General features: G+C 42.5%; 1 protein-coding gene across 1 annotated transcript in view; it reads left to right on the top strand.

Moving 5' to 3' along the window:
- LOC144479148 (ADP/ATP translocase 4-like) overlaps positions 1-12,708 on the top strand; it is a 103,644-nt gene that overhangs the window by 46,771 nt on the left and 44,165 nt on the right. Inside the window, exons 2-3 of the mRNA XM_078201126.1 lie at positions 2,569-2,696; positions 8,014-8,131. Of these exons, the coding sequence (XP_078057252.1) occupies positions 2,569-2,696; positions 8,014-8,131 (246 nt within the window). The remainder of the gene's footprint in view (positions 1-2,568; positions 2,697-8,013; positions 8,132-12,708) is intronic.

The raw sequence follows: 12,708 nt of genomic DNA, 5'->3' as shown, positions 1-12,708 counted from the left end.
GGTCAGGATCTCCAGACCCACGAGTAAATTTAAAAGAGTAGTGTTAGTGACTTCTCGGCACGAGATTTTTAGGAGTGTGGGATGACTGTAGAAGGGAGGAGTTGAGGGAGTGCTTGGGATCCACAGGACGTCACAGCTCTCTGGGTCAATGGGGTGGGGGGGCTGGTGGAGTGGAGGCTTTGGCTCCAGGCTTGCTGGTCAGGCCACTGGGTTCAGTGGGAGCTGAGGAGGAGAAGGCTCCCGCCCCAAGGATGCAGGTCTGGCCAGTGAAGACCGACAGAGTGAAGGCCTCAGCTTCGGTGTTTTCCTGAGCTGCAGGAGCCAAGGGAGTGCCGGCTGGAGTCTGGAGAGCGAAGACTCTGGTGGCATTTTTCTGGTCACTGGGGCCTGGCAGATTGAAGGCCCTGGCTTCTGGGGCATTTTCCTGTGCACTTGGAGTTGGTGTAGGGAAATCCCTAGCCCTGGGACTGCAGCGCTGGCAGAAGGTCCCACGTGGGTGGTTGGTCCGGGTCAGTTTCAGGTCGGGTTTCTTCAGGGTCCTAAGGATTGCCAAATCTGTAAGAGATTTAATTAAAGCATTGTTAGAGTTTCAAGAGTTAGAATAAAGAACGAGAGTAAAAGATAGAATTAGAAGGTATGCTGGGCATAGCTTGCAAGAAGTTGCCATGCTCTGGCGCCATCTTGGTCTTTTTTTTCATGATTGGATGGCTCCCACTTTTATCTACATCTAGCCCCATAGCATGGTGTTCAGTGATAGCAGACAATGAGACAGTAGTCCCATAGTCAGACAATTGGTAACAATTTGAAAAACTGTGACTGAAAGCTTTTAAAGAGGGGTGACTCTGAAGTAGGGTCAATCAGGTGCAGATGGCATTGTCCACTTAACAGTGAAGTGCACGAAATATTGCTTTGTGGGCAGCATGATGGCACAGTGATTAGCATTGCTACCTCAGCGCCAGGGAGCCAGGTTTGATTCCAACCTTGGGTGACACTTCGGAGTTGCACCTTCTCCCTGTGTCTTCATGGGTTTCCTCTAGGTGCTCTGGTTTCTTTGCACAGTCTAAAGATGTGCAAGTTAGGGAGATGGGCCATGCGAAATTGCCTCTTAGTGTTCAAAGATTAAGAGATTAGGTGGTAAATGTGTGGGGTTACGGGCATGGGGTGTGTGCCTCGATAAGATGCTCTTTCGGAGAATCCATACTCAATGGTCCAAATGACCTTCTGCACTGTAGGGATCCTGTGGTCCTCTGGTACTTCACTGTCCAATTTACTAAGCAACTGACGACGCTTATCATTCCAAATAGCATCTATGCTTGAATAATCTCAATATGCCTTTTCAATAATGAACGATACTGTTTAGGGATTGTTTAAACTGTAAATGTAAATTATAGTTTGTACATTTTAAACAAGGTTTAGACATTAAAGGAATTAAGATATGCAACCTGTATGCTGGTAGGGGTACATGGAGAGCTGATAGACCTGGGAACAATAATTAAACTTTGGGAAGCTCTTGTTGTAAGCAATCCCGAGGCTTTATTTCACTGAGTACAGCCAACGCTGGCCTCAAGGCAAATTATTCTTCGAGGGGAAGTACTTCAAACATAGCCTAATGTACTATTTTTGCATATACAGTGGTTTCATGCATCATTAAAGGACATCAGATTTTTTTATATTAACTAATGGAAGTGTGCATGTGCTTTCAGCTGCCAATTTAGGGACTTATGCTACTTAGCAGCCCAGTTCTAGGTTATTAGTTACTTTACAAAGCAACTGTTCAACTAACACATATTCCCAAAATTACATTTTTGCAGAGCCTTTTGAGATTTAGGCCCAAATCTTCCAACGAGGGGCATTCAGATTGCCACTCTGCTCCTATTTTTCTGCAGATCACCAGAGCTCCACATTTCTGGCTGGGACTTCTGATCCCGGTTTTGCCAGAAATATGGAGCGTACATGAATTGGAACTGCTTCTTTGAAGTGCTGGATTGTTGGAGGAAGATAAGTCATAACTCCTTTTTACAGTACTAGCTGCCATATGCTGGTAAGTAAAAGTGTCCCAAGACTCTTTGAAAAGCTATGGAGAGACGGTAAGTGTGTAAAGGGGTAGGGTGGTGAGATAGGCTGAAGCTGGGTGCGATGGGGAGGTTAGAGGAATGAGTTGGAGGGTCAGGCAGTGGAGTCGGTTGGTGAGGTCAGGTCAGATTGGGTCATGGAGGGTCAGAGGATAGAGTGGTGGGGGGGGGAGGATCAGTTGTATAATTACCCAGGCGTTAAGACGGTTTTAATCTATATGATGTTTCCTCAGGAACCATCCAGGTTAGTACATTGGAGACTTTTGGAAAGGGTCCTTGGTGCAGGGGAATTGTCCATCAGAAATTCACACTTGCTGGATAATTCCCATGGAGTCGCTTTCGAGAGGTACTGTTGTGCAACCTTGGAGTGTATGTCCAATTTCGGACTATCTGGAGACCAGATGATCTGAGTTTAATTTACACAATCTGCAAATCTTAATGATGATTTTGCTTTCCATTTTTGCAAGTGGTTCTTACACGAGTTCTTTCTATTTAGGATTTCTGAGTTTTTGGCGTGGCAACTTAGCGAATGTGATTCGATATTTCCCAACTCAGGCTTTGAACTTTGCCTTCAAGGACAAGTACAAGCAAATATTTATGGCAGGAATTGACAAAGAGAAACAGGTATGATTAAATGTTAGCGTATTATCACAAATATCTGGAATATTATTTCATTAATGCTGAATACACTATAAATCCTTCTGCCTTGGATTAAAACAGTACTGTAATGATATGTGGATTTTAAAGGAAGAATCCAGGATACTTTTATTCATTAAATTTAAGGACTGGAATCATAAGCAGTGTCTTGTTTGAGGCAAATCTCAAGATTGTTGCCATGTCTTGATTGATGACACATTGGTCTGTATTTGCATTTTGCACATAGTGAACTGTGAAAATCATGCCACAATGGGCAAGTCTGCAAATAGAGGCTTAATACTTGACCAATTGAGCAATAAAGAGGATCCAAGGAGAAAATGTATTTGGTTACAACTAAGAAATGTGTCATTACACTACTAGGTGTATTCATTTTTTTATAGAATCTCTACAGTACAGAAGGAGGCCATTCAGCCCATCAAGTTTGTACCAACCACAATTCCACTCAGATCCTATTCCTGTAACTCCACACATTTACCCTGCTAATCCCCCTGACACTGGGGTCAATTTAGCATGGCCAATCAACCTAACCTGCACATCTTTGGACTGTGGGAGGAAACCGGAGCACACAGAGGAAACCCACACAGACATGGGGAGAATGTACAAGCTGCACACAGACAGTGACCCATGGCCAGAATTGAACCTGGGTCGCTGGCACTGTGAGGCAGCAGTGCTAACCACTGTGTCACCATGCTGCCCACTAGACCACCAACAAATGGGAAAGATATAGAGGAGCAAATTTTCAGTGAAATCAAAGAGAGATGCAAGAACTAAAGAATAATAACAATGAAGGGACTTAAATTATCTCAACAAGGACTCAGGTACTAATAGTGAAAAGGGCCAGAGAGGGAGAAGAGTTTCTGAATTGAGTTCATGAGAATTCTCTTGGTTAGTGTGTTTCAAGCCCAAAGAGGAAGGAAACATTGCTGGACCTAGTTCTTGGGAATGAGGAGAAAGATAGGGCAAACAAAACCAGAGATCCCTCGATGACAAACAAAATAGAGTAAGATGGAGCAGAAAATGGGTAAGACAGATGCAAGTGACAACCAGGCTGAAAATAGAAAGTTCAAAGGAAATAAGAGAGGATGAGAAAAGAAGATGGCAACAAACATAACAGGCATATAAAAAGGATAAAAGGTACTAATAGGATGGTGGGGTTGATCCGGGACCAAAAATATAATCTATGTACGGAGACAGAGAACATGGCTGTCCAGCTACATAAGAAATTTTTAAATATCAGTTCTTGCAATTGGGGCATCACTGACAAGACCATGATTTATTGCCCATCCCTAATTGTCGTTGAAAAGGTGATAGTGAGCCACATTCCTGAACTGCTGCAGAGCATGTAGTGTAGTTACAAGGCTGTTAAGCAAAATCCAGTGATAGTGAAGGAACAGTAATATATTTATATGTCAGGATGGTATGTGACTTGGAGAGAGAGCTGCACATGGTATGCTACTCCTGGCCTTCTCAGTTGGAGAGGTTATGCTTTTGGGATGTCTTGGTGAATTGCTGCAGTATATCTTGTAGATGGTACACACAGCTGCCACTTTGCCTCGGTGGTGGATGGTGTGCTGATCAAGTGGATTGCTTTGCTCTGGATGGTGTCAAGCTTCTTGAATGTTGCTGAAGCTGCACTCGTCCTGGCAAATGGAGAGTATTCCATCCCACTCTTGGCTTGTCACTTGTAGATAATGTACAGGCTTTGGGGAATTGGAAGGTGTTACTTGCAGCAGAATTCCCAGCCTCTGACTTGCTTTTGTAGCCATAGTATTTATGTGGCTGGTCCAGTTAAGTTGCTGGTTAGTGTTAACCCTCAGGATGTTGATGTGGGAATCCAACAGTAATAATGCCATTGAATGTCAAGGGGCAGTGGTTAGATTCACACTTGGCGTAGAAGGTCATTGCCTGGCACTTATGTGACTTGAATGTCATTTGCCAGTTATCAGTCCAAGCCTAAGTGTTGTCATGTCTAGCTGCATATAGAAATGGACTGCTTCAATGTCTGAGGAGTTGCGAATGGTACTGAATACTGCAGTTATCAATGAATATTCCTACATCTGACCTCCTGTTGGAAGGAAGGTCATTGATGAAGCAGCTGAAAACGATGAGCCAAGGATGCTACTACTCTGGGGAATTCCTATAATCATATCCTGGAGTTGGGATTATAAGCCTCCAACAACCACATCTTCCTTGTGCTAGATCTTTCTCAACCAGTAGATATATTCTCCCTGATTCCCACTGCCTTAAATCTTGCTCGGGTTCCTTGATGCCTGAGTTGGTCAAATACTGTCAAGGGCAATCACTCTCATTTCATCTCTGGAATTCAGTTCTTTTATTCATGTTTGGACCAAGGCTATAATGTGACAAACTTATATCTGTGATGTTGGAATCTCAGCTGGAGGCCCAAACAAATCATCCACTTAGCCTTTCTGGCAAAAAGTGGCTGCTGACACTTCAGTCTTGTCGTTTGTACTGATTTGCTGGACTCCCCAATCCTTATGGTTGGGGATATTTTCAAAGGTTCCTACTCCAGTTAGTTGCTTAATAGTTCACCATCATTCACAACTGGGTGGCAGGACTGCATAGCTTTGATCTGATCCATTGGTTGTGGGGTTGCTTAGCTCTTTCTGCTGCATCTGCTATCTAGCTTGCAAGTAGTTTTGTGTTACATCTTCACCAGGTTGGCATCTCATTTTTAGGTATGCCTGGTGCTGCTCTTGATATACTTTCTGTAGTGTAAGGGTATCTGGCATAGCAAAGGTTAATGTGGGACTGGGAAACAGTGCCACCCACAATGTGATGTAGGAAACACCTGACAGACGCATCAGGTGAAGACTGGACAGAGACCTAGAAGCAAGCATGGATTTAGCTCATGGCTTAGACTATGTGTATGTACAGGAGAGACGGTGACCAGCTAAGGTCATACCTCATTCATACACCTGAAGGAACTTGGTTGCCATTCCTGGGGGAGGGTTGTGTTAATGTGACACATGACTTGACTCTAGGGTCAGTTGTGGGCTGGACAGAAACCTGCATAGATGCAAGCATGGAGAGAGCTTACAGCTGGGGATATTGTGTATATATGCACATAGTTATATTAGCAATAAAAAGTTAATGTTCAACTATACAAGGCTCAGAACCTCTTCGCAAGATCTCCTGAACATACAGCATTTTCCTGCACTCATTCAACCAGGGTTGATCCCTGGTTTGATGGTAATGGTATATTCTGGGCCATGAGGTTACAGGTTGTGGTTGAATACTATTCTGCTGCTGCTGTTGGCTCATCTCGCCTCACGGATGCCCATTTTTAAGTTGCTAGATTTATTTAGCTTAGTCGTAGTACCACGCAACACGATGAATGGTATCCTCATTGTGAAGGCAGAGCTTTGCCTCCACAAGGACTGTACCAATACTGTCATGGCCTGCTGCATCAGAAACAGGTAGATTGGTGACAATGAGGCCTTATGTTTAACCAACTTGAGTTTAGTTTTTTGACGAGGTAAAGAGAGATTTAATGAGTGTAATGTAATTGATGTTGCTCATAGGGATTTCCAAAATTGATTTGGTATGGTGCCACATAATAGATTTGCCAACATAATTGAAGCCCATTGAACAAAAAGGACAGTTGCGGGAAACCGAGCAATGATGAATAGTAGTTTCTCAGACTGGAGGAAGGTGTAGAGTGGGGTTCCGCTGGACCACTGCTGTGTTGTTGTGTATATATATTAATGACAGACTTGGGTGTAAAGGGCAGAATTTCAAAATTTACAGATGATACAAAACTTGGTAATATAATGAACAATGGGATGGATTGTGATAAACATGAAGAGGACATTGAGAAATTGGTGGAATGGAAAGACCTGTTGGAATTTAATATAGAGAAATGGCAAGAATGAGAAGAGGCAATATTAACCAAAGGATACAATTCTTAAGTGATTGCTGTAACAGAGAAACTTGAGATACAAATTGAAGATGGCAGTTGGTTGAGAAAGTGGTTAAAAAGACTTATGAGATTCTGTTTTTATAAATGGAGGCAAAGGTGTACAAAAACAAGGAAATTACAATAAACCTTTATTAAAACACTGGCTCAGCCTCATCTGGCGTATTGCATCCAATTCTGGGCACTGCGCTTCTGGAAGGATGTAAAATACTTTAGAGACTACAGAAAAGATTTAGAAAAATGGTGTCAGAGATGAGGAATTTCAACCACAAGGATAGATTGGAGAAGGTGGACTGTTTTTCATAGACGTGAGAAGGATTCCTTACTAGGTGAACCTTGCATATCATGATCCATGCAGGTAGCAACATGTCTGCCAAGCACCTTTCGTGAAGATATATGAACTGGAAATGGACCCTGCCATTATTATGAAAACAACATGCCTGTCAAAGTATGTCAGTCAAAGTACATCTCCAATTGGTTTCAGCAAAAATAGCTATATTATTATGCCTTTCTGTTATAAAATTATATCAATATTCTCATGCCATGAGAACTCATGTTTTCTCTTCTCAGTACTACTCTGGTGATGTTGTTAATGGAAAGAAGCCAACTACATCTTAGTGTGACTGTGTAATTTCTTGCAGGTAAACCTTTACTGGTCTGCACACAGCCATCTGACCCCATGAAGATAATCTTGCAGTATATCCCTGCATATTCCAGCAGAATGTTTGACCAAGTCTGGCTAGATCTAAGTTGGTTCCTCAATACGGGGAGGGGGGAAATCTGGCAAATCTAGAAATATAGAAAGGCTAGATTTAATTTTCATGGCAAAATTTATTCCCCAATGTTGTAGTCGCCAATATACTCAGCAAAGCAGGAACAGATTACTGAGTTGGATGATTAGCCATGATCATAATGAACGAAGGAGCAGGCTTGAAAGGCTGAATGGCCTACTCCTATTTTCTATGTTTCTACTTTAATATGAATGTGTTTACTTTCCCAAGAATATCTCGTGTTTGGCTTGTCAAAGCAGTGGTTATAGTGATGGATCTTAAACAATGCAGTACAGTTTCATATTTTTGATGATTCTTCTGTTTTTCTTGCTTATGTAATTTTGCTTTGTATTACAGTTGAGTTTTAATCCATATACCAGACCTAGAATCTGAAAAGATGTAAAACTTCCAAGTAACATCAGTGACTTAAGCAAGTATTGATTAGATAAATAGATGCACCATGTTCAGAAATCTTGACAACTGTTGACAAAACAAAATGGGTAGCTACAACTGAAAGTGTTAATGACCAGTTCAAACAATCACAAATGCAATAATTTTTCCTTTTGTATTTCAGTTTGGAAAATGGTTCTTAGCAAATTTAGCATCTGGAGGAGCTGCAGGTGCCACATCGCTCTGTTTTGTATATCCCCTGGATTTTGCACGAACACGCTTGGCTGTTGACATCGGCAAAGGTAAGGACATTTAAAGGAAATTTCCAGCCTGTTACTGAAACAGCAGCATGCACAGTCAGTACTCGCTGTACATGAAACTCTCAATTTAAACAGTGTGCGAGAATTCAGCATTTTGGATGGAATGGGAGGCTGCAAGGAGTGCTGAGTGCAATGGAATAGTTGAGATTCCAAAGATTTATCCTGGGGGGCGGGGGGGGTTCTGATAACATTGTGACAGCATGAAATAAAGTGGCTGCTGGAGATATTTGGACTATGATTGTACCATTGTTTGTGGAATCAAACAAAGCAGCCCCACTGATCTGGGCAGTAAAGCACAGGCACTTGGACAGTATGGTGTGGTCAACCAACTTTTTTTAAAAAAGAGCAATTGAGGACAATGAATCTTGGCCCGGTCACAGAAATCGTTACATCGGTTAGGGCTAAGGGGGAGATGGTGGCGTACTGCAAATGTTACTGGGCTAGAAAGCAGGAGGCCCAGGCCAATGTTCTGGGAACGTGGATTCAAATCCCACCATGGCTGCTCGAATTTAATAAGCTGTAATATAAAGCAAGTAATGTCCTCTTCATGATTGTCTAATCCTCCTTGGATATGGAAATGATTCCAAGAGGACTGGAAAATTGCAGATAATACGCTGTTGTTCAAATAATTATTTAACGTCAAACCCAGCAACTACAGGACAGTCAGGGTAACCTTGGTACAGTCATTGATTGTGGTAAAACCAATCCTTAGGGGAGGAATCTGCCATCCTTACCTGGTCTGGTCTTATGACTCCAGAACCAAAACAATGTGAATAACTTTTAACTGTTTTGATTTGATTTATTGTCACTTGTATTATAATACAGTGAAAAGTATTGTTTCTTGCGCGCTATACAAAGTGTACCGTACATAGGGAAGGAAAGGAGAGAGTGCAGAATGTAGTGTTACAGTCATAGCTAGGGTGTAGAGAAAGATCAGCTTAATGTGAGGTAGGTCCATTCAAAAGTCTGATGGCAGCAGGGAAGAAGCTGTTTATGAATCGGTTGTTATGCGATCTCAGACCTCTGTTTCAGAAGATGGAGAGTATGTCCAGGGTGCATGGGGTCCTTGATTATGCTGGCTGCTTTTCTGGGGCAGCAGGAAGTGTAGACAGTGCCAGTGGATTGGGGGCTGATTTGAGTGATGGACTGGGCTTCATTCACGACCCTTTGTAGTTTCTTGCGGTCTTGGACAGAGCAGAAGCCACACCAAGCTGTCATACAACTGGAAAGAATGCTTTCTATGGTGCATCTGTAGAAGTTGATGAAAGTTGTAGCGGAAATGCCAAATTTCCTTAGTCTCCTGAGAACGTAGAAGTGTTGGTAGACTTTCTTAACTATAGCGTCCGCATGGCGGGGCTAGGGCAGGTTGTTGGTGATCTGGACACCTAAAAACCTGACACTCTCGACCATTTCTACTTTGTCCCCATTGATATAGACAGGGGCATGCCCTCCACACTATGCTTCCTGAAGTCGATGTTAAAGGCTGAACTGTGGTCTATGAATAGGAGTCTGACATAGGTGTCCTTGTTATCTAGGTGTTCCAGGGTTGAGTGTAGGGCCAGGGAAATGGCGTCTGCTGTGGACCTGCTGTGGCAATAGGCGAACTGTAGTGGATCCAGGCAGTCTGGGAGGCAGGAGTTGATTTGTGCCATGACTAACCTTTCAAAGCACTTCATAATGATGGTGTCAGAATCACCAGATGATAGTCATTAAGTGATGCTACCTGGCTTTTCATTGGTACCAGGATGATGGTCGTCGTCTTGAAGCAGGTAGGGAACTCAGCTTGGTGTAAAGAGAGGTTGGAAATGTCTGTGAATACCCTGCCAGCTCGTCCACGCAGGACTTGAGTGCTCGTCTGAGTACCCCATCTGGGCCAGTTGCTTCCTGTAGGTTGACTTTTGAGAAGGCTGCTCTGATGACCTCGGATACAGGTTCGTCCAAGACTTCCGGGATGGAGGGTGTGCTCTCGCTGACCTCTTGCTCAAAACAGGCATAGAATGCCTTAAGCTCATTGGGAGGGGTGCATTGGAGTCGGCGATTTTGCCTGCCTTCATCTTGTAGCCTATTATGACTTGCAGACCTTGCTATAGTCGGTGGGAGTCCGTGTGGCTAGCCTGGGATTCTAGCTTGGTCTAGTACTATCCTTTGGCATCTTTGGATCTCCGTAGATCGTATCTGGCTTGTGGAGATGCCGGCATTGGACTGGGGTAAACACAGTAAGAAGTTTAACAACACCAGGTTAAAGTCCAACAGGTTTATTTGGTAGCAAAAGCCACAAGCCTTCGGAGCCTTAAGCCCCTTCTTCAGGTGAGTCTGAAGAAGGGGCTTAAGGCTACGAAAGCTTGTGGCTTTTGCTACCAAATAAACCTGTTGGACTTTAACCTGGTGTTGTTAAACTTCTTACTGTACTTTCTTGTATAGGTCAGGGCCGCCTGACTTGAATGCCTCAGACCTGGACTTCAGCAGGCAGTGGATATCCCTGTTCATTGACCCATGGTTTCTGGTTGGGAAACACTCGGATTTGCTTCTTTGGCACTGAGTGATCCTATGTATGCTGCTTAGCCCTGTTTGCTTCAGTTTATGCAAAGACTTCATTTTAAGATATTTCTGCCTATGTAACTAACTCTGCTAAGCTTAAAAAATTGACCACTAACTTGACTACATTTTAAAACGCAGAAGGCTAAATAAAGGTTAGCTGAAAATTGACTGCATTCCTGAAGAGTACACAATTCAGGCAAATAACAACAACTGCAAGAATTGTTTTTCCAGAGACAACCTGCGAAAAACATTTCGAATAACGAGATAAGAATTGAAATGTAGTTTGGTACTGTGTTCAGTTTGTTTTCGAGATCCTGATTGGCTCAGTTCAGTTCTCAGATTTCGCTCTTTTCAGTATATGTTTTTGTGCAGGGCCTGGCTGTAAAGCCAGTCTCCAGGTTCGCTCTCTCGCTCCTGTCATGTTATTTGTTTTTTAAGTTTTCAATATAAGAAAACCATTTTAAAAATCGTACCAAGTGCTGTCACTTTGTCTATTCGGACAAGTGAATGGACCCTACAGGCACACAGTCTTCTACGCACTTACTAATGAAGTCAGTTACTGTAGTGGCATACTCGTTCAGACTGGTCGCAGAGACTGACCAGTCTATTGACTCTAAGCAGTCACGTAGGAGATCATATGATTCCTCAGACCAACATTGCACAACTTTCGATAGATTCTCCGGTTTCAGTTTTTGCTTGTAAGCCGGGAGCAGGAGCACAGCCTTGTGGTCTGATTTACCAAAGTGTGAGCAGACGATAGATTGGTAGACATTCTTAAACAGTGACCTAGAATGTTTGGGCCCCTGGTGGAACAGGGTGGATCTCCTCTGAAATGTTCAGTTCAAGGGCAATTTGGGGTGAGCAGCAAATACTGTCCCAGCCAGCAACACCCTCAGAATAAAAAAAAACAGTCTATATTTACCAGGGCTGAAATTCTGAATGCAGAGCTTCAAACAAGGAATTGCAGGACAGATTGGCATAGATTTGGAAAGCAATTACAGTCAAGGAATTTAGAAAGGAAAGGGATATTGGAGATAGCATAGGAATTTTCAAAGACAAAAGAATGGAGGGTTGAAGACAAGGAGAGTGACAATACTGAGAGAGTTTACATCACAGAAGCTCACCATTTAGCTCCCATCTTCCATAGCCGTATGCACACAGCTCTTCTATTCTTCCGTCTGCTGTAGTTCTCCTTTATCTACAACTCTTCTTTGTGTCTGCCTGCCACATGGCTTTTGTAAATTAGCTTCCAGGTCAAGGGTTGCCAGCTCACATGGACCAGTCTTCTTCTTCAAGCAAATTACAGTTGATGCAAAAGCTTAAAAGTCCTTTACATACATTCATAAAGCCAATTACAGATTCACAGACATTTTTTAAAAATTACCAATTTTCTGCACTATATGTACATGCATACTGCTGGGTCAGAGGTCATCACAGTGTAAAAACTGCATTTCTGCAAAGGGATACTTTCCAGAGAGAAGTGTTTCTGAAGCCCCAAAAGATAGCAGATGCTGAGAGAAAACACAATGGTCAGAATTATGCTTCCAGGGTGTGATTTGTTTTTATAAGATCTATTTTGCTCAAAATAGGTTGTGTTCCACAATATTTTATTGGTATAAAGGAAAATGTTCAACCAAGTTGATGATTTATTATGGAGTATTACTGTGACATTTGGGAAATGTTATTTATTAAGGTTAGAAAAATAAAGTTGGGAGTGAGGCTTTTGGGATTTTTAAAATATTGGTTTAAATATTAAGCAAAGTAAGTCTGGAATAACTAGATCAATAATCCTGTTTAGAAAATATTATTCCCATCATGCACTCAAGTTGGCACAGGTTCAGAGGAGAAGGTTCAGAAGAAGCTGCTGATGTTTACTCAGTCTGAAATATAATAGCCGAATTTCTCAATCAAATACTACAAAGGGCTGGCAGATAGTTACAAATCTCAGATTTAGTGAATTTAGTTGATTCATTAGGTGCATCCCTAATTGCAAAAAGTACAAATGGAGTCCTTTATCGCAG

Source organism: Mustelus asterias, chromosome 1, assembly GCF_964213995.1.
Source record: "Mustelus asterias chromosome 1, sMusAst1.hap1.1, whole genome shotgun sequence".
NCBI lineage: Eukaryota > Metazoa > Chordata > Chondrichthyes > Carcharhiniformes > Triakidae > Mustelus > Mustelus asterias.
This window is presented reverse-complemented; position numbering and strand designations above follow the sequence as displayed.